General features: G+C 34.6%; 1 protein-coding gene across 1 annotated transcript in view; it reads right to left on the bottom strand.

The window, feature by feature from the left end:
* Positions 1-17,369, bottom strand: part of LOC129750792 (zinc finger protein rotund-like) — a 152,168-nt gene extending 134,799 nt beyond the window's left edge. Inside the window, exons 1-2 of the mRNA XM_055745866.1 lie at positions 15,749-17,369; positions 6,115-6,576 (exon numbers count right to left, since the gene is read on the bottom strand). Of these exons, the coding sequence (XP_055601841.1) occupies positions 6,115-6,576; positions 15,749-16,369 (1,083 nt within the window). The 5' untranslated portion in view covers positions 16,370-17,369. The remainder of the gene's footprint in view (positions 1-6,114; positions 6,577-15,748) is intronic.
* Between the last annotated feature and the right edge of the window lie 496 nt (positions 17,370-17,865).

The raw sequence follows: 17,865 nt of genomic DNA, 5'->3' as shown, positions 1-17,865 counted from the left end.
ATCCTCAACACTTCTTCCTTCTTCACATTGCAGGACAGAAGGGTCTGTAATAACCGTAGAAATATATCTCGTTCAAAAATACCTAAACCAATTTTTCCGCCCACTGTAAAAAGGAGGGGCCTTATACAATTATAGAAACATTTATAGTTTTCATATATCATCCCTTGTCAAATTTAGTTTCATTTGCTTGATAAGTTTTCAAGTTATGCAAAATGTAAGAGAGCCTTCCTCTCTCTTCTTATCTTCTAATTAGAATGTGAATCGAAGTAAATATTCATACAAACATTTTTCGTTCTAAAACTACCTCCCATGCCAAATTTGAAATTTGTTTCTATTTGCCCTATTAGTTTTCGAGTTATGCAAAAAAGTTTGTATCGAAGCCTTCCTTCCTATTTCCCGCTGGTTAAAAGCAGGGGTCTCAAATGATCATAGAAGTAATTCTCGTACCCAAATACCATCCCATGCCAAATTTGGTTCCATTTGCTCGATTAGTTTTCGAGTTAAGCAAATTGTATGGAAGCCCCTCAATCTCCCTTTCTCGTCTTTTTATACCGGAAGGAATCTTTAAAAATTATAGAAACATTTCTCGAACTCAAATATCCACCCATACCAAGTTCTAGATTTGTGTATTTTTGGCATTGTTATTATGTTTAGCTAAATTTGAATTATGAAAAATGGCTAAGAGCAACAAAATAAAAGCGTGAGATGAGATTCAGTGAAGCTAAACCAAAGTTGGATGTCTTTTTCTGGAAGTAACCGTTTTTTCCAAAAAAGTTATTAATATGCTCGACACTGAAAAGTTGTCCGCAATTATTGGTAAGCATTTTTTGGATGCTTTTTTTTAACTTCGGACCAGTAACAAAACTCGATATTCACTTCAAACTGATCAAATATTGAAAAACAAGAATTAATTACCTAAACGTTGAATCTGATATCATTAAAATAGGTTAGCATTCACAGACAGGAAAACACCACAAACAACAAAGTAAATATTCTCCAAATAAATTTGAACGGATTGTTTGCTAACAGCTTAGGAAGGTTAAGATAAAAAATATTAATTTTTTTTATGAAAGTGTTATCAGTTTTCCAAGATTGAACTCATAGTGATGTTACAAATTCTTTATGCAGTTGTAACTTCCTTTCAATTTAAAAAATATTACAAATAATTAAGCTTTTTAAATTTCAAAAGGGTCGTAAAAACTGGTTTTCATGCAATAAAAACATGTTTTTTGAATACGATACTTTTAAATCATTCTTGAAAATTCAATTTAGGTAACAAACAGTTCAACAGTTAAATAAAATGAATGGATAAAATTCAATCCAATCTATCAATTTAAAAAACACACACTTAAATTTTGCAACTACAATTTCTAAAACTGCAATTCAACTCCAAATTTTAAATATTTAACAGTATGATGGTAATCTTATTATTCATGAAAATCATCAGTTCGAGCCCAAATGTAAACAGTTGTAATGGATAATGTTTTCAGTAACTGTTGTCAACGTTGATATAAAGTCGCAAATGTCATACAGATAGTAAAACTAATTTAAGCAAAAAAAAAAATTAAAACAATTATTAATAGTTATTTTGCTAGAAATATTTCTACATTCTTCTTGATATCTGAGATCGACCGGCGCAAACTTTTATCAGTCATGATGTTGATCAGTTTTTCCCACTTATAAATACTTCGTTTAATCTGTATTTTAGGTGGCTTAATCTTCCTCCTTCAGTTCATGCTAATTTTAGGCCCAATACTTCTCTTTAAAATGAAACTGAGGTCAATTTAATGAATACAGCTGTTTTGAAATTAATAAAATTTGATTATTTTTGAACAACTTACAAGCATATTTTTTGGATTATCTGTTGGCAAAATCTGATAAAAACGAAATAAAACCATATTGAAATTGAAGTTATAGTATAAGGAGTGTATTCAAAAAAATGCAACACTTTGTTTTGTTTTTAGCTTTTGAATGCATGAATAAAAACCAATGAAATATTCATCGAAGCTGCATAGTAATGTAATGTCTATATGTGCAAATTTTTGTAACGTTCTGTCAAGTGGATTTCGAGATAGCGTCCAATGAAGAAGTTTTTAGACATTAATTTTAGAGCTCCACGTGCGCCATCTATAATATATCTATTATATAATATATCTGTAATATACTATAATATACTATACTTTGAGTCACCGTCTTAAAAATCAAGGCTATTTTTGATTTCGTTTTCTATTTCCTGATGCTTGACTTTCGAAATCATTAAAACAATTTAATTTGAATGAAGTTATGATAAATTTAGCCGACCCTCCTACTTCGGCATAAATTACAATATTAATTACTTTTTATCACTACAGTTTTCAAATAATGGCATAATTCCAGATCCCACCAAAACAAAGTATAAACTTTATGGAACATAGTGAAGTGCTCTGAAGAGAAAACGGTCGCATTCTAAGGCAGTCTTTTTTTAATATATTCAGCCATTCATCGTGACAATCGTTATGAAACACTGACTTATTTACCGATCGTCAGCCTCCTCAAGTACTAGACGTCAAATTTTTCAATTCTTCTCCTTGTTTATCTCCGAAAAATACAGGCGAGACTTTTCAATGAAATTTTTTTTCCTGGGAACTTGCCACGTGTCCGTTGAAGGGCTCGTTTTGCTGTCCATTACGAAATTTTTCAAATTATCCTCTCATTTGCGTTTTCGCACGATTTAACTACCGAATTATGTTCATTTCACCGGTGAACGGATTTTTTTTATCTTGTAGAAATGAAGGCAGGTCTGTTTAATATTCAGCTAAACGAGCCAGAATAAGAATTTTCATTCATTAAAACCCTCCAAATCGAAATTTTCGGTTGGTTTTTGATAAATCCTCTATGTACGCTTGATAAATTCCTCACATTTATAATTTGAATCATCTTCACTTTTATTAAAATGTTAGCTCACTGTCAGATAATCTAGACGATCCTTGAATGATGTAACATACGAGCTTAGGTCGAATAGTTGATTTTTAGCTGTTCTTGGGTCTCCCACACTGGGACTTTCCTGATTTTTCTCGATCCTGCCCAAAAAAATTTGTCAATTATTTTCTATATTGGACTCTATCTTAGAAATCACTTGACAGAGTGTCACCAAATTTTGCACACATTACTAGGTAGTTTTCCTCAAAACTTCCCCAATTTTCATCCATGCTTTTTAAAGTTATTTACAAAACAAAGTGTTGCATTTTTTTCGGATACACTCCTTAATCGGTTAGTATAGATCGTAGGTTGCGAAAGGTACACATACAGGATAACTCTATTTGGTTTTTCAAAACAACGAAATACAAAGTTTTGTTTTGAAAATTGTTGTTTGTTTTCCACAGGAAAAATCATGTTATTTTTTACAAATCAACCAGCAAATACACACTTTAAATCTGCATACTTTAATCTGCAAGGGACCTTGCCACGAGCAGAAATGTTATAGGATTCAAACACTAGAATTTGTTTGAAACAGGATTTTTCATAAATTTTATCGTCTTTCATAAATTATCTCTCTCATTGCCTCGGTACCAGCTATACAGTTACGAGCTCTGCAACTAGCAAAAATTTGTTGTTTGAGGTTAAGTTTGAAAGAATCATAACTTTCAAGCTCTACAGACGATAAAAAGTGGGATATTTCTGCGATCTACACTCAGTTCAACCCTTAACTGTAGTTTTCGATCATGTGCTTCACTCCAAAGCTTGATATGAACTTTGTGGACATTTTTGGCAGTGTTAAGTTAAGTTGGTTATTCAAAAAATTACTGTGTGTGAATGGTGCAAAAATATGGTAACCCTGTTAAAATATTTTTACACTACTCCCACACAGTAATTTTTTGAATAACCATCGGTTTTGTCAGCTATTTGATAATGATGGATTTTGAAGGAAACTGTACACAAATATATTTTTCTTTTTCTCTTGCATCGTAAATATTTCTAAGGCGCGTGAATTTTTAATTTTGAAAAAAAATTGTCGGATAAAAATTTTCACAGGCAACCAAATGCTAACTAAATTTTGAATGTCTGATTATTAGGAAATGAGCCAAAAGCAAAAGAAATTGTCCCATTTTTAAAAGAACTAAGCGTTAAACAGAGTTTCAAATCTAAATGCCTTATGCCAGCACTTCATCAAAAAACCCGTAATAAAAAAAAGTTACAAACAAAACATATATAAATTTTTATTTTGAATTTGAGAAATCCAATTTTTTTAAATCAACTAAATAGGAACTCAACCAAATAAGATTTCTCAAGCAAAATTAACAGTTTCACCGACTTCTTCGATCAAGTTTCTGCTAATTGACAATCACTTATTTCCAAAAGATGGTAGAAATTGAAGATATTTCAGAAACATGCTACATTTAAAATATTTACAACACTTTTTTTTAATTCGTTCAACTCAATAGGAAATAATAGCAGCTAAAACAGTTTTTCAATTGAATTTTAATTATTGGGGATTTTTATGAAGAAAAAGGTTATATTTTTGGTGGCGTCTGAAATTTGAGCCGAAAGACAAAATGGCCAAAAATTAAGGCATTTTAGAAGAAAGATTGCTACCGTCCCGGTTCGAATACTGAAATTTCTGTATGACTGCTAAATTTTAGCTGATTAAAAGAATCATTTAAAGGTAAAACAAAGTTATGTATCCAATATCATACGCCATAAATGTCGCGAAAAATATTTATAAAAGTACAAAATTGTAAAATATTAAAATGAATAGCAATGGTACCCAAATTGGTGTAATATATTGCATACTAGTTTTGAACATTGCATTATTTTTATCCGGTTATCTTAGAATTTGGTTTGAAACTTTTGCTCTTCACATGATAGAACCGTCAATTTTTGCATCCAATCTTTGAGTTGTATAGAGAAAAACTTGGAGAGTGTGATAGCAAAATTTGATTTTCATTTTAAAATCATTTTAACAACACCAACCAATTAATTTGCTTGGATGCAGAGGTGACTTCGGTAAAAAAAACGCGATGTTGATCTTTCATTCCTTTCTACCTTTTCCAAACTTTCGTTTGACTTCTAGAACGTGGCCAGCGCCTTTATTGACGGTTGAAAGAGAGAGCATCGGTTTTGGTTTTGAACATCGTGAATGTGATGTCAATCCCAGACACAATTCTTTCAACCTAAATATGAACGAAATTGGTGGTCTCGGTCAATCGCGGAGTAGCAACCATTAGCGATGTGGAACTCGTTCTTCTGAGCCATGCCCGCAATCATGGAATTCGAAATGTACATATGTAACCTCAATCTTGGATCCAATAATTAAAACATAACGAGATTTATTTTGATAATTTTCTTTATGCATTTCGGGCTCAACAGGTCCGGATGGATGTGAGTAGTCAATCAAGCTAAACTAAGCTAAGCTATTTATACAACTCAACAGAAAATGTAATATTAAAATAATTTGAAACTTTGATTAATTATTGGTTTTATCACCGTCCAAGTTATGATCATTCCTCTAGTCTCCTAGAGACTAGAGATATTATGTTCCAAGTTATAATGATGTTTATCTTGAAACAATATCGATAGAGGCTTAATAATGCTTTCAATTTCAAAACAGATAAAACTTGAGCTTACTATCGTGAACTGGTCATTTCGGATCTTTATTTTTCAAAATTTTCTTTACACCTCATTCTCCCACAAAAAAGATCAATAAATGCCTTTTATTTGTGAAAACCATTGTTTTTACTCAGTGTTGTCCAATATAATGTTGCATCAAAGGTTTATTTTTCAAAATCCAAATAAATTCATTGTTAAAAAAAATCACAGTCTCCAAGATTCTAACAAGAAATGAAACAAACGAAAATAGTAAAAAAGAGATATGAGGCCCTTGGATCCAATTAGTTCTTAAAAGCCTATTTTGAGGAAACACGCTTTTGAATTGTTGTGTTTTCCATATATTTTTTGAGAATTTTTATTTTTATTTCGATTTTAAAAGTATGTAAATAAAATTCTAAAAATACAACGAAACATCGTTTGAAATATGAACCCAATTGACAAATTTTTCACTTCTACCCTTATGGCTCTGAGGGCCTCAAAGCTAAATATGATAAATTTATCATTAGAATTATTAAAACTTTTACAAACCTCCACCGGTCCGTTCCACATGTAGTGCATCCCGACGGCCGGATCGTGGTGCGAGTTCCCGGTCATGTGTTCGGCCATGACGGCGCTCATCCAGTGGACCAGCCCCTGGGTCGGGTTCTGGCCCTGGACACCCCCCGGGACGGGCATCTGGTTAAAGTTGGGAATGGCTGCGGTCGCCGTGGTGCTGCTGCTATCGGGGGTTGCCCCGTCCGAGTGAGGATGAGAAGAGGAGGACAGCTGTCCTTGCTGCTGCTGCTGTTGTTGTTGGTGGGAATGTAGCCCTGGGCCTTGGATTTGATGATGCTGCAAGTGGTGATGCAGATGACTTCCGGAAACTCGAGGGGATCCGAGGCTGGATTTGCTGTCTTCCGGCGGATGACTTCGACAGTTGTTGTTGTTCGCCTTGCTGTAGTCGTTGTTGTTGGTGCTGTCCGAGAGCCACGGGAAGGATGATGGCGTTTTCTGGTGAATAGAAGATAGAAAATGCTTATTAACAAAAGCATGAACATTTTGAATTTAAGTTTGCTAGAAATTCTTAAGTATCTGGGAACATAATGTAATATGCTATGCGTGTCACACGATAATGTGCTGAGAAAAAAATTTGATTTTTGAGATGAAATGTTTTTGATTTAGGCTTCTATGAAGTGATTCTTAAAAAGCAATCGGCCAGTAAGAGGTTATAAATGAAAAACCAGTTTTTTTAGTTCTTTCTAGGAAAATGACTGAAAATCATTATCGTATTCGAATACAGAATTAAAATCTGATCTCAATTTCAATCCAAAATCAACAACCAAAGATCAACTTCTGATTTAGATTTCTCCAGTCTTAACCAGACATTTGATACAAATTTACATTTTGTCTGCAGAATTTTGATTCAAAATTTAGAATTTATGTCCAGAATCAGGGCCGTAGGAAGAGCTGACTTATGGGGGGATTTTGGTGATCAATTTTTTTCATTACATTTTTGATCAAACAATGCATGAATTAAAAAAAAATCAAAAATACCCATTATTTTTAATTACTATTTGATTATTCATTTTAAAGTTCGTTTATCTAGTTAAAAAAAAACTTGTTTTTCGTGTCAAATAGAAACTTTTGAGAATACATCCTTATATCTTCCAAATGATGATTAGGATTTATTTAAAAAATCCTTTAGCACCAAAATAGGAAACTTACTTTCATCGATGGTTGAAATCTTAAGTTTGCACCAAAATCTGGTGAACTTAGCTTTAGATTGTCAGAAGTTCTCCCGCACGTATCCGGCTGGGCAGAACCGAGCTATTTCATTTAAAAATAGACAAATTTTCAAACTGGTAAATTTTTGGGTAAATTTGACAAAAATCCAAGAACTATTCAACAAAAATTAAGGAAAAACAATATTAATTTTCTTTATTCGTCGAAAGACACAATCAGATTCCATATTTCAGTCCCCAAAAACCGTTTCTGTTTATTTTAATAAATCTAGCTTTAAAATTTAAATTTTGGACGACAAAATTTAAAATCCTATGATGCAAATTATTTTTTTTAATTTTCCTATAAAATGTAAAAAAGGGATTTTTTAACAATGAAATTTAGGCGGTCGAACTTTTCTCTATTTTTAAAAATAAAATACCCGGGCAAGTCCGGGTAAAATAAAGTATTCGCCAGCTTAATTTTGCTTATTTGATTTTGTTGAAAACGCAGGTTTCAGTGGTGGAATAGAGTTATCTTTATTCATGTTTCGTCTATGAGGTCATTAGATTACAACTATATTAATTAGTGATAGCTAATTGTCACTTTCCACTTTTTATATTCCCTAACCGGGAAAGTACTCATTTCTCCATGAGTACTTTGATATTCTTACCCAGAATATCTGGCAGCACTGTTGTGTTACCACGAACCTAAGTTGAGTTGTTTGGCTTCACAGTGTGATGATGTAAACATTTGTACCGTGTTTACCATCATCAGCTGTCATCATCAATCATCACCGCTATTGTTTCAATTGCGAATTGACTCAAAGCATGCGGAACCAAAACAAACTATTTTGGTTTCGCCGACGGAGCGGCATCGAAAACCGTAAGTATCAACAGATTTGAATTTAAAATAAGTTTTTTTAAGAAAGCTTTCAATTCCGAAAAAACCTTCTGGAAACAAATCTCATTTTCAAAGGTGAAAGTGAAAGATTAAAAATTTAACAGTACAAATTGGTATTAAGCAAACTCGGTTTTTGTTTGATTTTAGTTTGAAGTTTGGTCCTTGAAAATACTGCAATATATAATAATACGCCAAAACAAATAGAATTCCTTAAAATTTCTTGAAGAGAATTACCCAAATCGTGTGAATGGATTTTTTTTTGCAAAATGAACTATAATTTTACTAAATTTTTGTAATTTTCAGTTGAATTGTGCAAATGACTTTGAATGACAAATTCTGAGATCCAATTATCAATTAGAATTATCATCCTGTAATCTCTTGCAATTTGAATCCTTGCCGAAATAGTCATCTTGATAATTATATTTTGATTATGGAACTCATTTACGAGCTGAATCTGTATCTGAATTTTGAACTCGAATAAAAAAAAATTGAATTTTAAAAGTTTTGGGATTTCAATTCGTTTTCTGAAATGTTCATGCATGAAAACGGTTTCTGAATTTAGAAATATTATTCAAGAATTGAAATCAGCTTTGAAGCCCTGAATCATGAATACATAATAATAATTCGGATGTTTTGAGCTTCAATGATTATTCTTTATTTCAATTATGTATTTCTTATCCAACATATTCGAAAAAAAAAAATTAAATGTGAAAAAGGTGAAAAACCGTATAAGTTTCGAAAACCATGAATCAAATTTTGAAGGAAATGTAAAACCAAATTTAAACGTCGATTTCAAACACAGCTTTTTATTTCAATTTTTAATGATTATTCGAACCGAAAACAAGAAACTCTCACTAGATACATAATCCGAAATTTGAAAAACACAAATACAATTTTTATTTTGATTGCGAGGAACCAGAATAAAATTTAGTATTAACATTAGGAAATGAACTACTATCCAAAAATGAGAACGTTTTGAAAATCTTTAGCTGAATTCTGAACCTGGGATTAGTTTTCGAGGTTTTGAAGTCAGTTTTGAGTCAATATTGTTTCTATCGAATAACCTTAATCCATCATCAAAATTTGGTTGAAAATTTTAAATTTTGAGTGAGTAGAATTCCTCGCTTGCTTTTGATGAACCCTCATGGAAAAAAGGGGGGTTTAACGCCCAAACCACCGCCCCCCCCCCCCCGTTCCAACGGCCATGTCCAGAATACAATATGCTGATTTAAGAATTTAAAATTCAGCTTCAGACATAGGAATAAAGCTTTTACCATCAGACATATTACACAAACATTTTCCAGATATTTTATAGAATCAATGTTAATACAGAACTCAGATAAACTATTTTGATTTCAAATGCTCTAAAACCGAAATTCGGTTACCGATGAAAAAGACACAGAAAATTGCTCCAAAATTGCATAACCACAGGGACGAAAAACTACACTCAGAAAAATCCTTTTATGTATGCCATAAGATTCTCTCATGAAGTGGCGAAGAAAACGTTATTAAATTCATAAGATTGTCTTATGAGAAAATGAACTCAAGGGATGAATACTGGTTCCAACGAGAGGAAGTTGCTTTTCATAAGATATTCTTATGGGAAAAGGATATGTCGCATAAAATGAAAATAAATGAAGATTATTTTCCATTTAAATTTATTTTCTGCTTAGTTTGTATGAAATTACATCATGATGAGATGACAATCGGCTGCCTTTCAATACCCAATTCCATAAAAAGTTTTATTGCGCCCCCGACCTTTGACTTCGCGCTTTCTCCAGTAACCAATCTGAAAAGTAAATAAAACATGAAATGTACCTATTAAGAAAACAAACATTTTACACAAAAAATAAATTCCATATAAAACTTACCATTTTGGAAGATCATAATCACATTGAAGTGATGAAGAAAAGTAGTAAATTTAAAACTGATATTGTTCTGACGACGATAAAGTTAATGACTGTGTTGAATGTGTTCATTATTTTTACACAATGCCGTTTTATCTATTTTCATAAAAACTTCGTATGAAAATTCAATGCATTTAATAAGACTCTTATAAAAAACCATTTTACACTCTAAAAACCAGTTCATAAGAAGCATCTTATGAAATTTATAATAGGAATTTGCCTGAGTGTAGACTTTCCGTAATTTTTCGGTAGGGCTTGTGATATAGCTCAGTTGGCAAGCCAGTTGCTTCCTGAGCCGATGTCCGTGAGTTCAAGTAAACATGGATCACAATTGTACCGGATATGTTTTTTCATGACAGTCCGCCAACTGCATAGTTGATATACATAATATAAAGATGTTAAAACGACTTTAATCGATTACAATTTTTACTATCTTCAATTATTTTTCCACCATTTTGAAACATATTAAGACAAACTCATAGCTATTAATGCAGCTTTTGTCAAAATTGCTTCACAAATAGCTGAGATATTTCCTCTTAAGAGAAAAGTAATTATTCCATTTGATTTTCGATTTGTTGCCGTTCTTCGGAACTCCGTGGAGCCCCATCTTAGACGGAGTTTATGTGTCAATTCTCCTATCTAACTAAAGATAATTTTATTCTCGAAAATTTGGTCCGTGATCTTCTTTAGATAATTGATGTTTTTCGGTGATTTCAACGAAAAAAAAACTGCTGTCAACTTGGGTTAAAATTTCTTAAACATTTCGTCTCAATTGCCGTATTTTGCAAAATTCCGAAAAATAAGCTATTAGAAAACGTTTAAAAGTTTATCTCACAGGAAACATTATTTTCCATAATTCTTTCAAAAAAAGAGCTGATAGAAAACTAAAATAATTCCATATTTGACATCAGCGCACCCAATTTGTTTAAATCTGTGTTCAGTTCTTTGCACCTCGGAAAAATGTAAATTTTGTTGCATTGTGTAATGCTTCTAAAAAAATTCTTCCAGATCATTTTCATCATCTTTCATTTTTTCTTACTTTCTATCCCGCTATGAAATTTTCATTACCTTAAGATAGGGTTGCCATCCGTCCCGCAAAAACGGGACATGTCCCGCTTTTTTGTTGAATGTCCCGCTGTCCCGCTTTTTCCTCAAAATGTCCCGCTTTTTTTCTTGGAAAACTTTTACAAAGCTAGCTGATTAACACTGGAAAAAATAAAAAATATCCCCAATTTCAATTCTTTAGTTCAACACAAAAAATCTTTCGAATACGTATTTTTTCAATACAAGCAAAACAACTCAAAAAAAATCCAAAAAGGTATTTTTATCATTAAATAAGAATCAATTTTCAGATTTTACATAAGACAATACTCAATAGCCCTAAAGTTACAATAAGAATCTGATTCAGTTAACCGTTCTTGGAGCATGTCAAATTAATTCCATATAAATAACTTTGGAATGAAGAAAATATTGTTCAAGTTGCTTCCAAATGATCAAAGATCGTAATTTCCTACAGAATCTTAGACAAGTTGCCATTAATACACCACATTTTTGGCTCATTTGTCCAAAATATATTTTCTATTGAAATATTTCTCTCAAATAACGTGTAAATTTGCGAGAACCGTGGAAAATAACCGTGTTTATGGAAAAAATCGTGTAAATAGAAATCATGTAAGAAAAACTTATCAAAATCAATCCGCGTTAAAAAAAACTTTAGTGTGCTTTCTATGAATAACTTTAGCTGATGTTATACGTACAAATTTGGCAATACAATTAGAGTATGGTGGGGTAAAAGTACGACCGTAGTGCCATCCTATTTTCAGAAAAAATTGCTGTTGTTTTTCCTAAAAACCAAGAACAGTATTTGATTCCTTAGACTGTTATCACTTTTCTAAAAAATTACGAAGATAACCAATTGACTCATTTGATAGCAGTAGTGAAAATGTCTAACTGCTATCGAAACGTACTCTTACCCCACCTTTGGGGCAAAAGTTCGAATGATGAGGGGTAAAAGTACGACCACATAAATTCCACATTTTTTCATGAAGTCAAGAGGAAAATTAATTTATATTAATCTTCGCTTACAGCAGCAGCTTTTGTGTTCGCTTTTGATACAAATCCTATGAATGGGGAAATAACCTGCACGAATTCGGAAACCTGCACCTACATATTTGACAGGTTTACAGAATCCAGTTCTTATCGTATTTGAGCAATTTTTAGAGCGATTGTAGAAACAAAAATACGCGCTTATGTTTCCAGTGCATTTGAAAAAAGTCAGAAAATTTGCGTTCAGATTTACTTTAGTTGACCCTGTATATTATTCGTACTTTTGCCCCATTTGCAGTTCGTACTTTTGCCCCTTCAAGATTTCCTGTGATTTACAGTTTATTGTGTAAAGCAGAGACATATAATTAAAATTCTTTCTTCAGCATTTGATAGTGATTGAAAACAACTAAACAGACACATTTACACTTTCATTGAAAGCTAGAATTTTGATTGCTCAAACATGTTTGCCGATATTTTAAATATTACATCAGTTATGCAAAAATGCTACTTTACATAATTTTTCGGAGTATTTTCAACTTCTGCGAAAAAAAAATTAGGTCTGGATGAAAGCTTTCGAAATCATTATCAATCACGCCAGAGTTTTAAATTTTGCTTTCCTCAGTTTGTGATAATCTCAAAACGTACTTTTACCCGACTCGTACTTTTACCCCACCTTACTCTAAGCTTTTGTTAAGAGTTTCTTAAATGTCCCGCTTTTTTCGCCTGTGTCCCGCTTTTTTGACGTGAAATGTCCCGCTTTTTTCTAAAATTATCTGGCAAGCCTACCTTAAGATGTTCTTACTTAAAAAGGGCATCACTTTTCACCGATAATCCCGATAAAAAAGTCATGCTTCTAAAAACTCAATATGCACAGATAATCATACTACATATACATCCAAAGTTTGAAGGACATCAAATTGACGTAGTCAGAAAAATTATTGGTTTCACTAGTTATTTTTAAATTTACAAAAACATGCGACTTTCACCCCACTTAGAAATAGGGGTAAGTTGCAACAAACTTTGCTTTAATGAAAAATGAATCAAAAACGTTGGAACATTTAAAGTTTTTGAAAAATTTGTGATGTCATAACGCTTAAAGTATCAATTGCCGTAATTATTGGTTTTGTTCGAATTAAATTTTACATTTTTCAAAAATGTTTTTAAAGAAAAAGCATAAGGATGCTGCATACATTTAGGGGTAAAAAAAATACATGAAAGAATTCTATTAGCCGAAATCATACAAATTTCCTGGGTAAGAGTATCAAAGTATTCATTGGTGATGATGGTTGGAACAAAATACGATTTCAATAGAATTATGGACAGTTTATGGGAACAAAATCTTTTCCATTCACAAATCAGTCAAAAAAATTCTGACATAAGCAATAATGAAGAAAAAAAATGGAAGGAATGATTCATTTGTGTTCGAGTCAGAATCTCACGATATTTTATATGGTTGAGATTAAAATAGATTTACCTACTGGTTGTTTGACGTGAGGAGTGTATTCGAAAAAAAAAATTGCGGTTTTGCGATCATTCGGATTGATGACCATTCGGCCTTACGAACATTCCGCCATACGAAAATTCGGCCATACGATCATTCGGCCATACGAACATTCGGCCTATCGTCCATTCGGCCTGATGGCTCAGCCGAAAAAGGAACTTTAAATTTACCTGGATTTCCACGTAGTCACTTGTTACGTGATTTTTTGCCTGGTTTACGTGAAGCACTTAGCAGTTAATAAAAAATCACTTGATCCTTACATGAAATTCATATAGTTGAGTGCTGTCAAAACAAAGACACATTCGATTTACGTGAGAATCCAGTGATCCGCCAAGTACAGAGGGATTTGGTGCATTTTATGTGATGTTCACGTAAACCTGTATGGCTCATTCGCGTAAAATCTGTATGAAGGAATACCTGTTCTCAATATGGCGCGGATCGAAAAGAAACCTGAGTGATGGAGAAGCTGATATTCATTTCGTAAGTAATAGAATTTTTTGTTTGGTTGCTATTTACATCTTTTTTTTTTCAACAGACTTTGAAATTGAGGCAGCTGAGACGGCCAAGCAACCGATAAAGAAAAGAAAAAACACACAAAAAATAACACCGAATTAGTGTTCAAGTGTCAATTTAAAAGTGGAAATTAAAAGTGCATATGTTATGCAAGTGCAAGTGTTACATTATTTTGCCGAAATTTTCATTGAAAACATCCGAAAAACCTCCCTACGTTAATATAACAATAAAATCAATAATATCATACCTACCTACATTCGATCTACGTTGATCCCACATACAACTCATATGAAAATTACGTGAATTCTGCTTGCTGCGCGAGCTCTGTTTGCTACCTGAAATTCACGTAGGTTTCACGTGATTTTCATGGTGGCAAATATCTATGTACATTTTCACGTAGTGTTCATGTGAGAAATTCTTTCGGTGTAACATGCAGACAAGTTTAAACAAAATTTATTTGACCTAGCAGCCATTCATTACGATCATTCAGCCTTATGAACATTCGGCTTAACGACCAAACGGCCTAACACTCATTCGCCTCAACATGCAAACGAGCGTTAATATGTCTTATCGGCCTGGCATACATTCGGCTTAACGTTCTTTCGGCTTATTGTCTATTTGGCCTTACGACCATTTTGCCTGACGATCATTCAGCCTGACGACCAATCGGCCAAATGATCATTCGGCCTAGTGATAATTCGATAATTCGGCTCGACATACTGTCGGCCTAACAGCCTTCGGCTGAATAACTCATTTGGCCTAATGGCCTATTCGGCCTGATAACCTATTCGGCCTAACGTCCATTGGCCGAATGGCTTTTAGCCTCATGACTTTCGGCCGAATGACCAAGCCTCCAAATTTTTGTGACGTACTGTCGAGTGGTTTTTGAGATAGAACCTCCAATGAAGAAGTAAATCGACTTTAACTTTAAGGCGCCACGTGCGCCATCTATAATGTTGACTTCGAACGATCCTTTTTCCAAATCAAGGCTGTTTTTGACTATTTTTTGTTTTTCCTGAAGCTTGAGCTTCAAAATTACTCAAAATTACTCAAAATCGAAGTTACTGCGAATGTAGCAGATTGTTCTCCTTCGTCAAAAAATAAACTTAAATATTTGTCTTTTTATCACTCCACCACTGTTTTCGCCTATTTATTGGAACGATTTGTGCCAAAGAAGTGCTTCATTAGGCATATTTCTAAACAAATTTGTCAGCTCCATATTCTTGGAGTGACTCGGAGAGCTGAACTTAAATTTAAATAAAATAAAATAAAAACTAACCTTATTACTACTATCAATATTCGTCTTATACATAAAAGGCTTGCATAAAAAAAAACCCTCTTGAAAATTTTTTATTTATCTTTCAATATTATTTTTTTAACAATATTTATCAATTTGCTTTCAACTGTCCAACTCGTTTCCGGAAAGCAGGATGGCTCTAACTATAGCCAGCGTCCAATCTCTGGAGCAACGAAAAAAAAATAAAGAAACGCCGAACACGTGATAGCCAACTAGCGTCTCGATTCCTTTTTTCTAGAATAGATGGATAGAAAGATAGATAGGAGATAACTTCCTCTCCCTATGAGCTCTGCTAACCTCACTTTGCTGCCTTCCCTGGCCTTGGTGATGTTGGGATTGTTGCTGTTGCAACTGCAGGGATTGAAGATGCTGCTGCTGCTGTTGTTGATGATGGTGCTGGTGGGATTGTTGATGCTGCTGCTCATTGGAGCTGCTGGAAACAACATTTTTCACATCCTCCCCGGTCGCCAATAACAGGGAGGAGGATGTGGAGGAGCTGGGTCTGTGTGGGGGTGGGGTACTGGGTGGTGGGTGATGTTTGTTGCTGCCGGCCCCCGCCGATGGTTGATCTTCATCTTCGTGGGTGGTCGAAGTTGGTGGTGAAGCAGGCGAGAAGAGGAGATTCCGGGGGAAGTGTGGATAGGGTGATGGACCGGGAGTTGAAAGATCTTCCGCTTTCTCATCTTCCGGGGAGGGATGATGTTGGAGGTGGTGATGATGTTGGGAGGGCGGATGGGGGGATGGAGTTTGAATAGTTGTTGCAGATGGTGGTTTTTGTTGTAGAAGCGAAGCGGAGGCTGCGAAGAGATTTTTGTAAAATTGAGCTGGGAACAAGGAAAATGGGGGCTTCTGAGGATCGTCGAGATTCGGAACCGTTGGTTTGGAGTAGAGATCATCCTTAATCCTAAGGTTGGACATTGAGACGACTTGGTTATTCCAAAAATCTGTGTTATCCAATTATAATCCGTTCAGGGAGTGGTTTCCGGTTCCCTATTTGTTTCCGGGGAAAAGTTTTCCCTAGTCAACTTTCACTAGTTGGCACTGTTTGAATCAACTGGTTCACCCTTTCCCTCTTCAGCTGCACACTGCCCCGTGAACACTTGCTCATTCATGCATCCCAAAGAGTTGGGTAATTAGGATTTCACTTTCTTCTGCTCGACGAACGCCGGATGCGCGACGCCATTCACAGGTATATGGCTTTGCTCGGTGCCAGAGCTAATAGCCGCCTTTCAGGGGCAACCAGCTTTTCTTTTCACTATCACAAACTTTTGAATAAATTTTGACTTTCTTTTCGTTTCAGAAACAGAAAAAAACTTTTACCAGACAGATTTGAGTGGCACAAAACTTTCACTTGCTGTTGCTGCTATTTTGTTGGAGACTTTTTCTCCGATGAGCTTAGAGGAACTTTCGGTGTTGACTTGACAACTTATTTTCTATACAACAAGCACACTTTGGCCTACATTTTCTTATTCTTTGCTAGCTTAAGGAACTTTCGTTACGGGAAGCATCTCACAGCTTCAATTCACTATACACATCTATACAGCATCGTGTTGCACTTCGATAGGAACTTTAAGGAATAACTTATCCATTCGTCGCCTCCAAAGGGGGACACAGGACAAGGCCGCTATTGGTTAGGACACTGATTCGGACATTCCGCCGTGGAGCCGATTCCCTGGAACCTGGGCCAGATCCAGAACGAGGGCTTCCAAGGAAAACTTTTTAGCGACACGCTCAACCCGGACTTTGGAACTTCTTCGCTCCCGGTTGACGAGACGACGCCGAATGGAGCCTTCGAAACTGGAAGCAAACGTCTTGAACGGGTCTCCCGTAATGTGCACACATACACAAACATACACACACATGGTAGCACGTACACATACACACATACACACGAGGGCCACGAACCGTACATACAACTCGCTTGCTTGCTTCTGGGTTTTCGCCGTCGCCGCCATCGACGGAGGTTCCTTTTTTTCCTGTTGTATTTTGCCATCTTCCTTCTAAAGCTGCTTCCTTTTTCCTGATCACAAACCAAACCTTGCCGCCGTTTCCTCCCCTTCATTTCCTCTCCTTTCCGGATATAATAAAAAAGAGGAACATCAACACATCCACCCACAAATACACTATGCATTCAATCCTTGGACCCCCCCATCTCCCCACAGCATTTCTTGAGTCGCGCGCTTTAACCCACCAACAAACACAATTCGCTGCTTCCCGATACGGGGCCGCCAACGAAAATAAAAAGAAAGCAAAGCAAAAGAAAAAAAAACAGACGTGGAATCGGAAAAACAGCGCATAAGAAAGGAAAATGCAATGGGCAAAAAAATATAACTTTTATATGTGTATATACTTATACACATATCTCCTGGCTAAGGGTTTTTTTTTTGCTTTTGCCCATCTTGCAGCTCCTTGCA

This window comes from Uranotaenia lowii, chromosome 3 (genome assembly GCF_029784155.1).
Source record: "Uranotaenia lowii strain MFRU-FL chromosome 3, ASM2978415v1, whole genome shotgun sequence".
Lineage (NCBI taxonomy): Eukaryota > Metazoa > Arthropoda > Insecta > Diptera > Culicidae > Uranotaenia > Uranotaenia lowii.
Note: the sequence above shows the minus strand (reverse complement) of the source record. Positions and strands in the feature narration are given on the sequence as shown.